General features: G+C 43.4%; 1 protein-coding gene across 1 annotated transcript in view; it reads left to right on the top strand.

The window, feature by feature from the left end:
* ATAD2 (ATPase family AAA domain containing 2) overlaps positions 1–19,007 on the top strand; it is a 66,740-nt gene that overhangs the window by 21,095 nt on the left and 26,638 nt on the right. The window contains exons 4-13 of the mRNA XM_073632214.1: positions 1,202–1,388; positions 3,932–4,034; positions 5,522–5,612; positions 7,865–8,038; positions 9,515–9,638; positions 11,241–11,348; positions 12,002–12,110; positions 13,296–13,411; positions 15,470–15,644; positions 17,500–17,588. Of these exons, the coding sequence (XP_073488315.1) occupies positions 1,202–1,388; positions 3,932–4,034; positions 5,522–5,612; positions 7,865–8,038; positions 9,515–9,638; positions 11,241–11,348; positions 12,002–12,110; positions 13,296–13,411; positions 15,470–15,644; positions 17,500–17,588 (1,276 nt within the window). The remainder of the gene's footprint in view (positions 1–1,201; positions 1,389–3,931; positions 4,035–5,521; positions 5,613–7,864; positions 8,039–9,514; positions 9,639–11,240; positions 11,349–12,001; positions 12,111–13,295; positions 13,412–15,469; positions 15,645–17,499; positions 17,589–19,007) is intronic.

Below are 19,007 nucleotides of genomic sequence, written 5' to 3'. Positions count from 1 at the left end.
AACCAGTATCCAGCTGGTTGTTGCTGCAGCACCCAAACTTTGAGAGCTTATCCAGGAACGTGTGCAATGGGAATATGAGGTATTACCTACAGGAGTGGGACACTAGGCAGTAGAGAAAACTGCACCTCCTATGGGCTGACTCTGGTATAAAACCCCCTCTCTACTATAGGCAAGCCAGTTATTTCTGCCTAGTCTTCAGGAGTAAGGACATGGCCTGTATAAATGTAGATCCAGTGGTCACTCCAGTCTGGCCAACAAGTGCAGGCAGACGTTTAGCTATGTGTTGGGTTGCCTGCGGCAGACCCATCCTGGACCAGGGTGCTCTGAGAGTCTAACGTCTGGTTGTGACGTAAGAGTCAGTGTTACCCTGGCTGACCGCTCCCCCAACTTTGATGGTGAGGAGCATCTCTCATGGAAGCCTTACCCTCACACTCTGCTGGACTGGTACAGTTTTCATATTTACATCCCCCACAGTATTTTGCTTGATTTGATGTGAGTGTTTCTCAACACAATGAATGTGTAGACACATCGTGTTCCGAAACCACTACTTCAAGGATATATAAAGGTTCATTTTTAAAAAACAAACCTGTTATACACACCTCCTCTGTGCAGTTGGTTTTGCATAGTGGCCCCGATCCTCCTCTTCTGGGGTCCCTCATGCGGCGCTCTTGTCTCCTTCTCTTCTTGAGTGCCCCATTAGAGCAGTGCTCTCCCTCTGGGCACTCGTTCGGGCGCTCTCCCGTGTCCTGCTGCGTCCATTGACACAGACAGCAGGACTTGGCCTCGGTTCCCGCGTCATTGGATTTGATTGACAGCAGCGGGAGGCTGCACTGCTATCAGTCTATTCAATCAGGACCTGAGACACCGCCTGAAGCTGCTGTGCTCATCCCCGTCACTGGAAAGACCAGGTCCAGGTAAGTAAAGGGGGGGGCTCTGGGGGGGCTGCTGCAATTTTTCACCTTAATGCATTAAGGTAAAAAACCTCAAGGGTTTACAACACCTTTCGTTCTGTGCAGAGCAGAATTTTTTTTTTTTTTTTTTTTTTTTTACCTGGAAAGATCTCATCTGAAGTTGTAATAATTCATTGATGGATTTTGGAATTGCTTATAGAGTAACATAATATCTGTGCTGTTGGCATTGATAAGAGCTATTGATTATCACAAAAAAAAAGACCTAAAACTACTTTATTGCTGTCTTTCAGAAGTGATGGCGTCTGCTGAAAAGAAACCAATGAAGAGGACGAGAGAAGGTGCAGAAAAAGTTGGCGCCCACAAGGAAGATGGCCTTGTGGAAGATGGCCTCGTGGAGGTTCGCCGGAGCGGCAGGATCCGGAGGAGTCGCTACAGCACCACAAATCAGTCTGTGCTGTTTGACAAGTTAATCACAAAGTATGTCACTGACTGTTTCCAAATGGGTGGAGTGGGGAAATAGGTTTGACTAAGGGTAAGATGAGTCCATCTAGGCTAGATCTGTCCTGCATTAAAGTGGAAGTCCACGCTAACACTAAAATATCTAAATCTACAATCTAAAGCCTCTCGTACACACGATCGGATTTTCCGCAGACAAAGCGTCGGACTTTTGTCCGAAGGGCGTTTGGCCAGGAACTTGTCTTGCATACAAACTGCACACAATTGTTGGCTGACAAACACGAACGTAGTGACGTCCAACTTGGTTTTTCAGCTCTTTAGCGCCACCCTTTTGGGCACCTTCTGCTAATGTTGTGTTTTGATGAGCATTGATTACGAGCATGCGTGTTTGGCCTTTGGACTTTTGTCTGACGGACTTGTGTACACACGATCGGAAAATCTAACAGACCGTTGTCCGTGGAAAATTTATAAGCCTGCCATCCAACATTTGTCCGGAAAATCCAACAATTGTCCGATGGCGCGTACAAACTGTTGGATTTTAGGCCAACAGTCTGTCATTGCACAATTCCCGTCAGAAAATCCAATTTTGTGTGTACGAGGCTTTAGACTAACCTATCTACCCCTGTAAAGAAGAAATCGCTATACATCCCTTTTTTGAAGCCGCTCTGGTCCTGTCTCCAGTGGCAGAAGCTCTGCAGAGGAGACAGCCACCAACGGCTGGGAAATGACATCACCTATACAGTTACTATAGGACTTCTGTTGTCGGCTACCTCCTCTGCACCCGCCTCCACAGCGAAGCTGACAGCTCAGCGTGGGACCGGAGCGGCTTTAAAAAAAAAAGTATATATAGCGATTTCTTTAGATTTAAAGAATTTAGACCACTTTTACACTGAGGCAGTTTTTAGCACCTGTAAAGCGCCTGAAAACTGCCTCCCATGTCGCTCGAATGTGAAGGCCTGAGTGCTTTCACACTGGGGCGGTACGCTTTTGGGACGTTGGAAGAAGTCCTGCAAGCAGCATCTTTGGGACGGTTAGGGAGCGCTTTATACAGCGCTCCCAAAACGCCCCTGCCCATTGCAATGAATGGACAACGATTCCGAAGCGCCGCAAAATGGGCGGTTTTAACCCTTTCTTCGCACGTTGCGGGGGTTTAAAAGCACCCTGCTAGCAGCTGAAAAGCTCAGCTTAAACAAGCGGCGCTTTAGTGCTAACGCGGCCCCGGCTCAGTGTGAAAGGGTTCTTAGTGTTGGGGTGGACTTCTACTTTAACTGCATTAGATTGTTGTAATTGACTGCTGAAGTGAGCTGGGAGCCTTGAAACTTGGGGAATTCTTCTAGTTGAGTTTTTTTGAGAGTTTTGTTCTATATTGTATTACACCCTAAGGGTCAAACTGACAAAACAAATTATATTTAGCAAATCTATGTAATATGAACACCTAATCTATCTGTACCCAGCCAGGCACAATATAGTTGGTAGATCTAAAGATTGTGCAATCAGATTGTGTAGTGACTATCCACTATCTAAAGTAGAAACTGAGACCTTTTTTGTCACACAATAAATGACTCTCTAGAGAGCAACCAAGGACCCATTTCTCAGAGCAGCGAACTGTGGTCACAATAAATCGTGCTGCGGTGTGGCCCTTCAAAGTTTAATCCAGGATTCTGGGTTGTTCGTTGCACGTAGAGCTGGTTTTGGAGGGTTGTGGTTTTTTTTTGTTGTTGTGTTTTTTTTTTTTTTTTTGTTTTTTTTTGTTTTTTTTTCTCTTCCTTTTCCCAAATATAACAGGCTACTTTCACACTGAAAGCGCCCGGAATTAGCAGTAAAGCGCCGCTAGTGGGGTGCTTTTAACCCCCACTAGCGACCGAAGAAAGGGTTCAGAGTGCCCGTGTTGCGGCGCTTCGGCAGCGCTGCCTATTCTTTTCAATGGGCAGGGGCAGTTTAGGAGCGCTGTATACAGCGCTGCCAAACCGCACCAAAGATGCTGCTTGCAGAACTTTTTCAAACCTCCCGCAGGCGCACCGCCCCAGTGTTAGAGCACTCAGGCTTTCACACTGGGGAGGAATGGGGGGCTTTTTTCAGGCACTTCACAGGTGCTATTTCTAGCCCTAAACGCCTGAAAAACTCCTCAGTTTGAAAGTAGCCTTAACAAGCGCTTTATTGTATAGTCACATTGTCTGTCTTAGATTGAGTTTTATTTTTTTTTCCTGTAAAGTGCAATTTTGAGAAGCTATTAAGTTTTATGCTATGCCCACCTGTCCACCTACCACCACTTCCATTTACTATAAATGTTTCTCTAAACTTTGCATAAAATGCACAATACCTCCTGACTTTTATCGATGAGTTGTCATTGCAGCGTATGAAATTGTGGAGCGCTTAGCATGTATAAATATTTTCACTTTTGACAAGTGGATAAAATGTTTTATTTGCATTTTTTTATTTTTTTTATTTTTTTTATTTTTTTTTTTTAAGCTTTGATGAATCTTATTACAGGAAAGAACTGTTTGCAGGGTATGATCTGTAAAATTTGTGAACATACAAAATTACAAAATTTTCATTTCTTTCAGCACCGCTGAAGCAGTTCTACAGAAAATGGATGACATGAAGAAGATGCGACGACGGCGTATGCGAGAGCTTGAAGATTTGGGGGTCTTCAATGACACAGAAGAGGTAAAAACATTTTACACTACCTAGCTTGTATTGTTAGATCACCTAGGCATAACTAGATCTGTTAATTAAAATGTAGATGCACAGGGCCAAATATCAAAGTGGTAAATTAAAGGCCTATTTCACCTTTGGAACGTTTTAAGTGTTCCTCTCAAATGTAACCTGTTCCAGCTTCTGCCAGATGCTGGTAAAAGCTGCTAAACGCGGCTTAATGCTGGATACAGCTGCGTTAAGCCTCGTCAAGCATTTCTCATGCCTCTATTCAAAATCAATGGTTCCCTATGGGAGCCCTTTGATTTTGAATAGAAGTCGCACCAGAAATCTGATCATGATGATTCGACTTGCGGCACGGATTGTGTGCTGAGGATCTTGAAGGCTGATTGGTGGTTTGGCTGGATAGTGGGAGTGTGTGCAGGGGCAGGAATGAGCTTCATATTGATGAAATTACCAATACATCTGGATGCTAACTTCCATTCAGTGCAGCTTACATTCTCTTTTTTTTTTTTTTTTTTTGTTCACACACATGCGGCCGCAGTTTCAGTGCGGTAGTCCAGTGCATTTCTGTTCTCTGGTTCAAGTGCCGTTCAGGTGTGCATTTTTACCTGAAATTGCACCTGAACCATACCCAAAAACGCACAGGACCCTTTTTTAAAACCGCTCCGGGGCCGCCCCACATGTGTGAGCCGGTCCAATTCACATGTTATGAGATCCGTTTTAACCACTTGTCCTCTGGAACATTTACCCCCCTCGTGACTTTTTTTTTTTGCAGTACGCACTGCATTACTTTAAGCCCTCGTTTACACAGGTGTGATTTGACATTTCCAAATCGCATAAGTCGCACCCCATTGCTGGCATTGAAACCATTCAAATGGCTGTGATTCAGAAAAAGGTTACTGCACTACTTTTTTTTTTTTTTTTTTTTTATTTATTTTTGGTGGTATTTGATCAACATTGGGGTTTTTTTTTTATAAACAAAAAGACTGACCATTTCAGAAAAAAAAAAACACGTTTTTTTACTTTCTGCTATAAAACACATACAGTAAAAGTTGTGTTATTTTTTAAAAAAGCAAATAAATTTAGGCTAATTGGGGTTAATTAACTAAAAATGGGAGCGCAATATCTGGTGCAGATCTGCATAGAAAACAAATCCGCTTCCAGGTTTTTTTCCTGAAAGCTTAATTGAACAAGCTAAAGTTAGAAGCTGATTGGCTACCATCCACAGCTGCCCCAGATTTTGCACTTTCTAGTTTTAGTAAATCAACCTCATTGTGTGAAGTCATAACTGCGTGCACAAGCTGTGTGGGGACCCCAAACCTGTGGTCTGTTCAGTGTTCTCGATTCATCTTGCGTTTTTACTTTTTGTGTTGCCTTGTTAGTGGTTTCAAATATTTCATATGAATTAGATTGGATAGTTGTAGCGTGCACACTACTTATTCCAAGTTCACCTAAAAAGCATCCATTTATAAAGTGTTTTTTTTCTTGCCTTCTAGGAAAATGTTGATATGTATTCTCGTGTGAAGAGAAAACGTCGCAATTCCCAGCTTGATGAGGAAACCACAGACAACCAGGAGGAAAGTGGGGGTAAGTTTGCCTGACTTTGATCTGTATAGAACAGCAACAGAAATGTTATATTGGAAAAATAAGTGCTGTACTAGTAACTAGAGGCCATATCTATATCTCTTCCGGATGATTTTGCCCCGGCAAAGTCAGCTGGAAGTGGGAACGTGTACCTGTCAAAAACGCATTTTTAGAATGTGCTGTGTTTTTCTCTTCGTGAAGATCTGGTTGATAAGGTGGCCATGTTGCCTTTTTAGACGTATTCTGTATGTTACAAGGCAAACTGCCTATTCTCTGAAAACCTGGCTGCCCCCATTGTGATTCCTAGACTACAACCTAGTTCTGTGGCTGTGTATGCTGCATGACAGTTCTCTAAATCCAGGGTTTTGCTTTTCGTTTACATTGGGTCAGCAGGCTGGTGAAACGAGGAGCTGCCAAACTAAATGTTGCAAGACTATGGATCAGTGCATTCTCCCCAGGTATGCTTGATGTAGTAACTGACTTGAATTTGCAGTGCTCCTGAGAACATATGGTTACTAATAGATGACAGATATTCACATCTCCAGCTAGATTGAACTTTGTGGTTACCCTATCCAAGATTAAATACTTTTTTGACATATTTTCTATTAAGTGACATGACTTCTGGAACTGTTCTTTGTCCTATCCTTTTGCTCTTGTATGCAAAGTTAGACTGATTCAATTGCTTTGTCATCCCCCATTCTGTGAGGGCTAAATTTTTTTTGGCCAATACTGACTTGCATTCTTCTTTTTATGACCATCTATACCAGTGATCTCCAAACTTTCTAATCAAAGGGCCAGTTTACTGTCCTTAAAACTTTTAGAGGGGTCGGACTAGTGCCAGTGGGAGAAGAAAATGTCCTGGCGTCAATGGGAGTAAATGGTGCATCTATGGTATTCGGAGGAGGAATGCCCTGTTTAGGTCAGTGAGGAGGAATAGCACCTGATCATTGGTGCCAGTGGGAGGAATAGCTCTCCTCCTTTGGTGCCGGTGGGAGGGATAGCTCTCCTCCTTTGGTGCCGGTGGGAGGGATAGCTCTCCTCCTTTGGTGCCGGTGGGAGGGATAGCTCTCCTCCTTTGGTGCCGGTGGGAGGGATAGCTCTCCTCCTTTGGTGCCGGTGGGAGGGATAGCTCTCCTCCTTTGGTGCCGGTGGGAGGGATAGCTCTCCTCCTTTGGTGCCGGTGGGGGGGATAGCTCCCCTCCCTTGGTGCCGGTGGGGGGGATAGCTCCCCTCCCTTGGTGCCGGTGGGGGGGATAGCTCCCCTCCCTTGGTGCCGGTGGGGGGGATAGCTCCCCTCCCTTGGTGCCGGTGGGGGGGATAGCTCCCCTCCCTTGGTGCCGGTGGGGGGGATAGCTCCCCTCCCTTGGTGCCGGTGGGGGGGATAGCTCCCCTCCCTTGGTGCCGGTGGGGGGGATAGCTCCCCTCCCTTGGTGCCGGTGGGGGGGATAGCTCCCCTCCCTTGGTGCCGGTGGGGGGGGATAGCTCCCCTCCCTTGGTGCCGGTGGGGGGGGATAGCTCCCCTCCCTTGGTGCCGGTGGGGGGGGATAGCTCCCCTCCCTTGGTGCCGGTGGGGGGGGATAGCTCCCCTCCCTTGGTGCCGGTGGGGGGGGATAGCTCCCCTCCCTTGGTGCCGGTGGGGGGGGATAGCTCCCCTCCCTTGGTGCCGGTGGGGGGGGATAGCTCCCCTCCCTTGGTGCCGGTGGGGGGGGATAGCTCCCCTCCTTTGGTGCCGGTGGGAGGAATAGCGTCTTGCATCAGTTGGAAGAAAAGTGCCCCAAGATCCTGATAAAGGCAAGCAAAGGGCCGCAGTTTGGAGACCACTGCTTTATACTCTTAAACCAGCTGCTATGGATAATGTTCCTCGAATCCTATTTGTATGTAATTTGTAATGTCTGTAAAGAATCTAAATAATAAAGAATTATTGAGAAATAAATTAATGTGAGGTGATAAGATTTCAGAGCTTCTGTGGTGAAATTTGAAAATGTATTTCTCCACTATCATGTCTACAGCTACTGAGGTAAAAGGTTTGTTTTAAAGTGTATTACTGCCTGTTGAGAAAATGTAAATACTTTATTGTGCATAGTCTGGGCACAGGTTCGCTTTAAAAATTCAATCTGGTGTTTGTTTCGTGGTGTGTGTGGTTGTGTGTTTTTTTTTTTTTTTTTTTTTCTCCAGAAGAATTAAAATTTGGATATACAAAACACAAGTCTAGCCTGGTGCTTGCAAAAATGATTAACTCTGCATTAATTTATTAGATTCCTCTGAGGAGGCTGAAGACCATGAAGATGAGGAGGAGGAAGAGGAGGAGGATGACGACGAGGAAGATGATGATGAAGATGATGAGGAGGAGGATGGAGAGGAATTTAACCAAAAACGTTACGAGCTGAGACAGAGAAAAGCTGCTGTTCCCTACCAAGTGCCTCTACAAGGTGAGGAGGAACATTTACCAGAAAGAAGTAATTTTACCTATAGGACAGAGATGCAAATGTCTGCCTGAGACTTATGAAATGTATAGGTGGGCACTTTTCCTAGAAAAGGGAGTTCTCTTTGGAGAATATATCATCACTAAATATGTCCTTTTTAGTAGGATCTCAGGGAACAGTTTCTGGTTTAGTGCCCTCTGCTCCCTTAGGCACATGGACCATGCAAATGTTTTGTTAGAAGCCGTTTTCAAAATGTTCTAGTGTTGGCAATGTGGGCTTTGAAAGAGGCTTTTGAGGTTGTCCATGTTACTACTTGGCAGTGGTTGTGTAATGTCTGAGCCAATTTTTCTGTTTGTTTTATCATGCTGGAGCAAAGAAAAATTGTACAAGCTCAAACTCCCTTTATTGAATTGGTCAGGGATGCATCATAGGATAGTGTTCATCTGAGATGAGGGGACACAACTGATGGTGCAAAAGAATCCAGAAGATCAAGTCAAGTGCAATGGTATGAATAGGGGCTTATTCTTCTCAGATATGCACTGCGCTAAGCAAAACAACCAAGCACAGCCTTATGTAGGTGAAGCTGGAATGACTACCTCTATTAAGCAATTCAGCTCTGGAAGATTTACCGCCCTTCATCACCAGGTCATTTTTTGCAATACGCACTGTGTTACTTTAACTGACAATCGTGCGATGCTGTACCCAAATACAAGATCGATGCCTTCTCTACAGAACCGCAATCTACCTTGTTTACATAGGCAGATTGCTGTTCTGCCTCTGGGCTGAACATTCAGTGGGTGCCATCGGACATCGAGTTTGTGGTACCTGCTAGCTGGGCTCCTGCTGTGTGTGATCACAGCGGGAGCGAATCGTAAACGGCACACGTGCATGCCCCAGACCCCAAAGTGTCAGATCACGTACTAGGTACGTGATCTGGCGCACAGTGGCCGCCCTGCAGCAGTACATCCTTCGTTGGGTGGTTGTAAAGTGGTTAAAAGGTGTGTGGTGTTTTTTTTTTTTTTTTTTTTTTTATTACAGGTCCTAAGGTAAACTCACATGGATGCATAGCGGCAGATAGTTTGCTGCATTTGGAGGCGGCTAAACATAGCCCTCTGCTATGGCAACTTGTGAACTGGTCAATTGGCTTTGGCACAGTTTATGTGCAGACAGAACTCTGCAGAGATGCTGACCCTGGGTACACTCAGTCTGCGCCCAGGGTCGGTTGAAGGTGCCTGTTGCATGTAACCGTGCAGATGAGCAGTTACATGAGAACAGCAATGGTGCTGGCCATTCATTTGTACAGCGTTTTTGCTGCTGCTTGAACTCAGTGTGTGTAGTCCTAAGAATGTAGTCCTAAGACAAAAACGTAGAGAGAAGTGTTCATAAGCAAACGGTTATTTTTTGCATTAATGTAGTTGAAATGTGGGTTTCCTACTACTATAAAAGTATTTCTATATATATTTATTTTTTTGTCTTTCTTAGAGCCCAGACACCATAAGAAAACTGATATTTTCTACGCAAGTGCATCGTCTCCTGTCAGGCAGCGTCGCTTCCGGTTTAGTTCTGCTGGACCTAGAAGTCCATATTGCAAGAGGCGTCTTGGAAGGTTAGAATTCACAATTTTGTCTCCTTCTCTTTTCTAGCAAAAAAAAAAAAAAAAATATCAAATGCCAAACAGGAATACATTTCAACACTGCCAGGAAATGCAAAGCTTTGCTTGGTCAGAATGACCTATCACTTTTATGCAGCAAACAAAAAACAACTAAAAGCTTGTAGATACCTGTTATTCAATAGAGGATCAGTGGTAATAGTCTGAGTCCCTCTGTGGCATTGGCACGGGGTGGGGGAACGCCATTAGCTTTGCTAACAAAATGTCTGAATCCTTTTTTTTTTTTTTTTTTTTCACCCTACAGACAAGGTTTGTTTTCTAAATGGTATGCTCTTTTGCCACATAGCCAATTTAACTACAAATAGAACTTGAGAAGTTTCTATGAAATATTCTTGATCAAATAGTTTTTAAAAGTTTGTTTTGTGTAGGTTTTACAAAAAACTTGCATACAAAAAAGGGAAAAAAGCAAAAAAAATAAAAGTTAAGGAACGGTACACAAAAGGGGGGGGAGAAATACAGTAAAATTGACAGCAGCTATGCAATCCTGAACAGTGCTAGCATACAGAACAGCTTAAGACATATGGTTAATAAACCCAAAATTCAGTCTCTGCATAATCAAGGCCATATCTATTGCACTAGGCTGATTATCCCAATAATGTACATTTACACTAAATTTTTCGTAAGTCTACATAAAAATACAGCAGTTCACTCAAGATTATAGAATATAAATCATAACTACTAACACATGGGGGGGGGGGGTCACCGTCCCAATATATACAGTCAGTACCTGCCTTTTTAAATCTGTGCATACCTGTTGCCTAGTATACCATCAGGGATATGTCCGGTGACCATACCTAGCTAGGATTGCAAGTACAAAAGCATGGACCAAGTAAATTGATATACCTTTTTAACATTGAAAAATCCACAGACACTAATGCCAGCGGAGCCAAGCCAGGGGTCTGCAACCATGGATCTCACAAATCTGCAAGGGGTACCCCTTTGTTGATGTGGTGCTCGATGAAATGTAGGAAAAATAAGCCATCAGCCGCCTAGCCAACTGGACAGGGGGGAATCCACCATCTGGTCCCCCACCTCTCCGGCTTTTTCTTTGACGTGTCAAAATTTACAGTTCCCTATGAGAGCCGTCTTCACTGATCCGACTTTCAGCCCATTGATTTGAATGGAAGTCACATCCAAGTCGGCTCATCGTGATCCGACTTGTGGTGCAACTTCTGCTCTTAGGCTCTTGAAAGGGGAGCCCCCCCTCCCTCCCCAAGAGCCATACCAGGCCCTTTGAGTCTGGTATGGATCTTGAAAGGGAACCCCACACCCAAGAAAAAAATGTGTGTGTGGTCCCCATGCAGATCCCAAGGCAATTTTTTTTTTTTTTCCCCCATTTTGGCATAGGGTTCCCTTTTTCAAGATCCATACCAGACTCAGAGGGCCTGGTATGGATCCTGGGGGGAACCCCACGCTGTGGGTTTGTTTTTGTTTTTTTGTTTTGTTTTTTTGTGTAGTGACCTTGCAGCTAGTTTTTTTGTAATGCCTGTGTATGAAGCCTAAAAGCTAGTTACAGAATGCCAACTTTTTTTCTTTCAGGAGAAGACATGCAGTGCATAGCAATGACTCCACATCCTCCTCTTCCTCAGATGATGAGGAACATTTTGAGAGGCGATTGGTTCGAAGCCGTAACAAAGCCATTGCCAGGTAAGTCATCGTGTGTCCCCCCCCCCCCCCCCCTCTATTTCTGGGACTACACTGTCCCTAAAAGCGACAGATCTGCAGTAACCAATTGGGAACTAACTGGTGTCTTCCCGACCGCGAGCTCGCTGTGGCAGGCAACCATGAGATCTAATAGAGGAACAGTTTGTCAGGCTGCTGTTACCGTCTGGTTAATAATAAAATAAAGTAATGTTTGTCCATTCATCGGCTCACAATTGAACAACAGAAGCTGGAAATTTTGTTTTCTAAAAATCTAATTTACTAGGGAAGACAAATTCCCATTACTGTTAAGAAAACTGAATGCTGATGCTACCAAATTTTGGTTTGGGCATCTAAGCTTCAGTTGTATTTGGTAATGGTTAAAAATGTAATGCTATCGAAATGAACGAGGTGGACTCTTCCACATGCTATACAAGTGAAAGGTTTGCTAGCCTGGGAATTTCTTAAGAGGACAAAGCAAACAGTTAATTTAGCTGATCTTTTTATTGAAATCCTTTTATGCTTGTGGTTCATACTTTACATAAATGTGCTTCACCTGTCCCCTACATTATGCAAGTCTAACCTCATGGAAAATTCTTTTAGAAGTGATACTGATGACCTGATTAATTTTTGTATAATTTTTATTTTTTTTAATAAAGGTGTCTTCCTATGAACCTGCAGAGAGAGGATTTAAAGGGACTTCACAAAGATCGCATGAAAATTGGTGCTAGTCTAGCAGATGTTGACCCAATGCAGATTGACACCTCTGTGAGTCTAATGCTGTTGTAAGAATCTGATCTGGTGTCATGTCAGTGGCTCAAAGTATTGAAGCCTAAGAATCGGCATTATAGGCAGATATTTAAAATTCTTAGAAGTTACAGCTGGCAGCGTCCATGTTTTACATGGTACAGAATTTTTTTTTTTTTTTTTTTTTTTTTTTTTTTTTTTTTTTTTTTTTTTTTATTACTCGACATCTGGAAGAGTTGCACCCCCTTCGTGGCCAGGCCATTTTTTTGCAATACGGCACTGCGTAACTTTTAACTGACAACTATGCGGTCATGCAATGGTGTAACCAAATAAAATGTGTAACCCCCCCACAAATAGAGATTTCTTTTGGTGGTATTTGTTCACCTCTGCGTGTTTTTTTTGTGTTGTGTTTTTTTTTTTTTTTTTTTTTTATTTGCGCTATAAACTAAACACCGACAATTTTTAAAAAAAGCAATATTTTTTACTTTCTGCTATATAACCTATCCAATAAAAATCAACTTTTTTCATAAACTGCTATAGATTTTTAGTAAATTAAAAACCCCAATAAGCGTATATTGATTGTTTTGAACAAAAGTTATAGCATCTACAAACTATGGAATATATACTGAATTTATTTATTTATTTTGGTTTTTTTATATGCTAATAATGGCGTTGATCGGCAATTTATAGCAGGACTTCTATATTGCGGCAGACACTTTTGACACTTTGTGGGAAACCAGAGACAGGCTAAAAATATGCAGTCACTGTACCATGACACTGGCTGGGAAGGGGTTAAACGGCTAGGGCGATCAAAGGGTTAAATGTGTACCTAAGCAGTGTTTGTGTGTACTATGTGAGGCTCTTTTACTAAGGGAAGTGATGGATTTTATTTCCTGCTTTTCAGCGAAAGAAAAGCCATCAGGTCTGTCCCATGTGTCTGCTTGACGATTAGTGGGTGCCGGCGGACATCCATTGCCTAGTACCCGCTGATTGGCTTCTGCTGTGACAAATCACAGCAGAAGAGACGCGCTCCCTACCCAGAAGTGCAGAATCACGTGTGTGTGTGTGTGTATGTATGTATGTATGTATGTATGTATGTATATATATCTAGAGAGAGAGAGATCTCTGCGTGGTGGTTAAATTTTAAAAACAAAAAATGCAAAGAGTAGGACATTTAATAAATCAATTTTCCTTTTTTTCCCATAGGTACGGTTTAGTAGTGTTGGAGGTCTCTCGAAACACATATCCTCATTAAAGGAGATGGTGGTTTTCCCATTACTTTATCCAGAAGTTTTTGAAAAGTTTAAGATTCAGCCTCCAAGGTAGGGTAACATTCTATATTATGAAAATAAGTTTAGAGGTTGTGTTGTCAGGTGGGCTAAAAATCCTTTCCTTGCTGCATTTGCTTAGTACAGACAACACATAAGCCCTGCCTATTGCCTATAGGAGGTTAGACTCGGAACAAAGTTGCTATACCCCCTTCTCTAGGTACCTGATTAAATATAGCAGATTGGTGGATAAAAGATTTTAGGACGCTGGTTCCCAGCCTTTGGCCCTCCTGTTCTTGCTCTATTGACCTTTTGCAGTTCCCAAGAGTTGGGGAGCGATGATTATTAAAGAGGCTGTGTAATGATTGTTCTATCTGTCTCACATTGCATGCGCCCGTTCTGTCTTTTGCAGCAGATTTCCACTCTCCCATACCCAACTGTCTCCTAGTATGTCTGTAGTTTTATCATCTGTAGTATTACAGATACTGTGTGCAGCCCTTTTGTGCTTTGGGACTCCTAAACCACCGACAGTGAAACTGGCTATCTTACCCCCACCTGCTACCAGCTGTCTGGGTTTTGGGAGTACCTTATCTGTTAAAGTGGTACTAAAGGATCAGTGTTTTACCCTCATGCATTCTATGCTGGATGCTGAGAATAGGTAACTGCAATTTGTAGTTTAAAGCTTTTGTTGCAGAAGCACATGGAGGGCTGAAAACCAAAGGCGGATAGAACTCAAAAGGTAGCAGTAAGACAGTGGCCCTCCATTTTTCACTTTTTATTAAATATTTATAGGAATATGCAGCAATGTTAGATGTTCATTGATAAGCATAGGTGACAAGTTAGCATTGTGCAATAATGGATTTCAAAAAAGACTATATGGGTGAGAATATATCCATTATTTTTGGTGGATATACAAAGCTCCCAAAGCAGTACAATATTATTATTATTATACAGGATTTATATAGCGCCAACAGTTTGCGCAGCGCTTTACAACATGAGGGCAGACAGTACACTTACAATACAAATCAATACAGGAGGGATCAGAGGGCCCTGCTCGTTAGAGCTTACAATCTAGAAGGAAGGGTCAAGTTGAAACAAAAAAAAAAAAAAAAAAAGTAATAACTGTGGGGGATGAGCCGATGGAAAAAATGAAAATACAGTTGTTAGGTGTGGGTAGGATAGGCTTCTCTGAAGAGAAGGGTTTAAAAGCTAATAAAGTAGGAGATAAGCGGACAGATTGGGGTAGGGCATTCCATAGGATTGGAGAGACTTTGGAAAAGGCCTGAAGGCGAGCATGGGAGGAGGTGACAAGGGAACTAGAGAGCAGGAGGTCTTTAGAGGAACGAAGATAACGAGTAGGTTGGTATTTAGAGACTAAGCTAGTGATGTAGCTGAGGGCTAAATTGTGGATGGCTTTGTACGTAGTTGTTAGAATTTTGAATTTAGTTCTTTGGCCGAGCGGAAGCCAGTGGAGGGATTGACAGAGGAGTGGCAGACACAGAGCGGTTGGTAAGGTGGATGAGTCTGGCAGCAGCATTCATAATGGATTGAAAAGGTGATAGACTATGTAGAGGTAAGCCAATGAGAAGGGAGTTGCAGTAGTCGAGGCGAGAGATGACCAGCGAGTGAATTAAGAGCTTTGTTATGTCATTGGTTAGAAAGGGGCGTATTTTGGAGATGTTGCGGAGGTTGAGGCCGCAGGATTTGGACAGTGATTGGATGTGTTGCTTGAAGGAGAGTTTAGAGTCTAGGACTACACCTAGAACCTTGGCATGTGGGGATGGGCTTATAGTTGTGCCATCGATTTTAACAGAGAGATCAGGGGAAGAGGCATATGGGGGAGGAAAAATTATAAGTTTGGTTTTGGCTACAATATTGTGTTGACTGTGGGCAGCGCTGCAGGTAATGAAGAGCGGGCCAAAGAATACCTCTCCTGAGTCTGTTCTCAGGACAAGGCAGTTAGAGGCACATGGTTCTGCTTCCTTGAGGAACAGGTTATTAATAGGCAGTTTCTTGTAAGCATCTATTGTGATTTTGAAAGTGAACATTTGCAGGAAACATTCTGCATTAATCATTTTTTTTTGTTTTGTTTTTTTCTCCTTCTTTCCCCAGGGGCTGTCTGTTTTATGGGCCACCTGGTACTGGAAAAACATTGGTTGCCAGGGCCCTGGCTAATGAGTGCAGTATCGGTGACAGAAGAGTGTCTTTCTTCATGAGGAAAGGGGCCGACTGCTTAAGCAAATGGGTTGGAGAATCGGAACGTCAGCTGCGACTGCTGTTTGACCAGGTGATGATATTCTTGTAATGGAATTGTGGGGTGACCTTGGTCAATCCTCAGTGCCATAGCTTTGCGCCATAATCATTAGACCTCTGTTGATTTCTACTGTGAGCAGAAATTACTGCAAGTCTTATAATTTATTAGAATATAAGAAAAACAGAGCCGTGCCTATGCGATACAAATTCAGTAAAACATAACACAAATGTATTATATAGATAACATCCACATGAGTATGTGAGAAATTGGTAAAGAAATCTTCTTTGAAATCTCGTTGAAAGAAATCCAACACCAGCAGTGATCTAACTTCCTTCTGTGAAACCTCCACCTCCAATAATAGGGGTGCTTACCAGATCCCATTGACCTAATGGTAAAAAAAAATCGCAATTAGTGTATATTGATCGGTTTGCGCAAAAGTTTATAAACTATAGGATAGATTTTTGGATTTTTTTTGTTTGTTTTTTTTACTGGTAATGGCGGTGATCAGCGATTTTTAGTGTAATTGCGGCAGACAAATCTCACACTAAGTGACACTTTTTGGGGACCACTGACGCCAATACAGTGATTAGTGCTAAAAGAAATGCAATGACACTGGCAGGGAAGGGGTTAACGTCAGCATCAATCAAAGGGTTAAGTGTTCCCTGGGTGTGCTTTCTTACTTTGTGGGGGATGGACTGACTCGAAGAGACACATCTGTTCCTGATTCGCAGGAATCGCAGATCTCTCTTCCTGTCTTCCACAACGATGGTCTGCCTTGTTTACATAGACAGGCCACCTATCTGTCTCTCCAGCGAACGATCGCACGTGGCCGGCCGGCGGCCACTGGACCAGCTGATTGGCTCCCGCTGTGTCCAATCACAGTGGGAGCGCGGCTCCGGTGGATCGAGCACGCGCCCCAGAGCCGATGGAAGAAATCGCGTACAGGTACGTGATTTTGCTCCTGCCGCAGTATATGTATGTTGGGCAGTCCTTAAGTGGTTAACAAGACAAAGCACAACCTGATTCTTCAATGAGTCCCCTTTCACATGGGTGGATCGATCGGGTCTGCCTGTCAGTTTTTTAGGTGGATTGGACCATCCACTATCCTCCTATGGAGCAGAGGATGTAAATTGGCGTGTCTGTTTTTACATCGGCCTACCTCCAATCCAATCTGCTAAAAACACGTTCCCCATCTATCGATAGGATGGCAGTCGGGTGTAAACAGACAGGCAGTCCGTTTACATGTTACCGCCCACAGGGGAGAGAGCGAGCTGTGTTTTGTGTCTGCTCTGCATAAGCGGAGTGGACACAGACTAGCAATCTACATGCTCAGCGGGGAACAGCAGACAGATTCTCCACTATGTAGGCAGACTCCTGGTCCATGTGGAAGGGGCCCTAGAATAAGCTGTAAAGATGGGTGATTAAGGTGAAAAGCTACATGGTTGGATGCAAGACAACCTGCAGCTGGACTATGTGTAAAAAGCCTCTTGTACCCATTCATTTTTGTAATGACTTCCAATTCTGTGTCCGATTAATTTAAGCCACAATTTTAATGGACAATTTTGTTTGCCAAATATCACCCAGCAGCCCTGTGTGGTTTGGCCTTAAAATCTTCTTAAAGAAGAACTTAACCCCTCCTATGCTCTACAGCTGAAGAAGCCGCTATCTTTGCCTCTACTGATCTGCAAATTCCATGGTGCTACATGTGATTAGTTTTGACACCAGTCATTTGATTGCTTGACAGTTCAGTTGAGAGCACAAGCAACTGTCAGTTCATGGCATGCCTTGAATGTAACTATTATGGGAAACCTTTGAATCCATATGTTAATTCCACTTTAATAGCTGCACCCTTTTCAGTTCTTTCTAACATTTTTCTTCTGTTTCTTAGGCTTATCAGATGCGTCCGTCAATTATCTTTTTTGATGAGATTGATGGCTTGGCACCAGTCCGATCAAGCAGACAAGACCAAATTCACAGGTACCATAACCTATAGACTGTTTGATTTTCTGGCAGCTTAATGGCACTTAATAAATCAACACCTGGGTACGCAGAGCTGAAGCAAAGGAGTATGAAGCTGCTGGTGCTTTTGGCAGCCTACTGGATGTCAGATCAATTAAAGCAAGCCAAACACAGAGCCAATTTCTTTTTTGCAACCTGTGGTAGCAGAAAAGAAATTTGCTCGATTTCCCGATTGACACAGATTGTGCTGAAAGGGGAATCCCTCCTGCCCAGCGATTGTATTCTCCAGTGACAGTGATTATTGCTAGAGGCTATACCGGCCACTAGTGGTGATCGCATATAAAATCCAGCAGGTTGCATCGGTCCGATGCTGCATCCACCTTGGTAAGTAATGGGTAAATAAATAAAAAAAAAAATTACTTTTGAATCCCCACTGGGTTTTAAATTTTTTGCTAAATAGTTTTTCTTTGTTTCTGTTATAAAATTTAGCAAATAGCCTTTCCTCGTAAATTTAGGCCATCTGTATTTTGCTCAATTTTTTTGGTGAACAATAACCCAGTACAGTGTACATTAGCTAGTCTGTAGGAAAGTTATGCCGCATACACTCGAGCGGACTTTTCGTCGGACTGAACTCCGAAGGACTTTTCGACGAAGTTCAGACAAAACGGACTTGCCTACACAATCTCACCAAAGTCCGAGCCTTTTGAACGTGATGACGTACGACTGGACTAGAATAAGGAAGTTCATAGCCAATAGCTGCCTTTGCGTTCTTTTTGGTCCATCGGACTAGCATACAGACAAACGGATTTTTCAATAGGAATCGAGTCTGTCGGAAAGATTTGAAACTTGTTCTATTTCTAAGGTTCATCAGATTTTTAGACAAAAAAGGTCAGAGGAAGCCCTCACACGATCGAATTGTCTGATGGATTAGTTCCGTCGGACCTTTGATGCCGAAAAGTCTGGTCGTGGGTACGCGGCATAAGAGTCTACAAACTTTGGTGTATCTATCTATCTATCTATCTATCTATCTATCTATCTATCTATCTATCAGAACATTTGAAGGATAGATCTATCTATCTCTAAGCTTCAAATGTTCTACTTGCTTTTTGCGAGTGGAAAATTGTTTCTGGCGAGAAGCTGGGCTGCCAGGGAGTGGTGGGTGAGTACTGCCGGCATGCGGGGTTGAACGGGAGCAGTTCTACCATCGATTGCCCTGGGTGAAGAGCGCAGGCTATCAGAGCGATAGCCTGCTGTTACAGTTTACATTGCAATTTCCTCCGCTCTTGATTACACATAGCCCCGCCCTCCTGACCCTGCGGCTGTGATAGACAGAACGCCAATACAATGCTGGGACGTGTTCTGTCTACCACAGACGTGGGGTCAGGAGGGCGGGGCTGTGTAATCGCGAGCGGAGGCAATTGCAATGTAAACTAACAG

Source organism: Aquarana catesbeiana, linkage group LG05 (genome assembly GCF_042186555.1).
Source record: "Aquarana catesbeiana isolate 2022-GZ linkage group LG05, ASM4218655v1, whole genome shotgun sequence".
Classification (NCBI taxonomy): Eukaryota; Metazoa; Chordata; class Amphibia; order Anura; family Ranidae; genus Aquarana; species Aquarana catesbeiana.
This window is presented reverse-complemented; position numbering and strand designations above follow the sequence as displayed.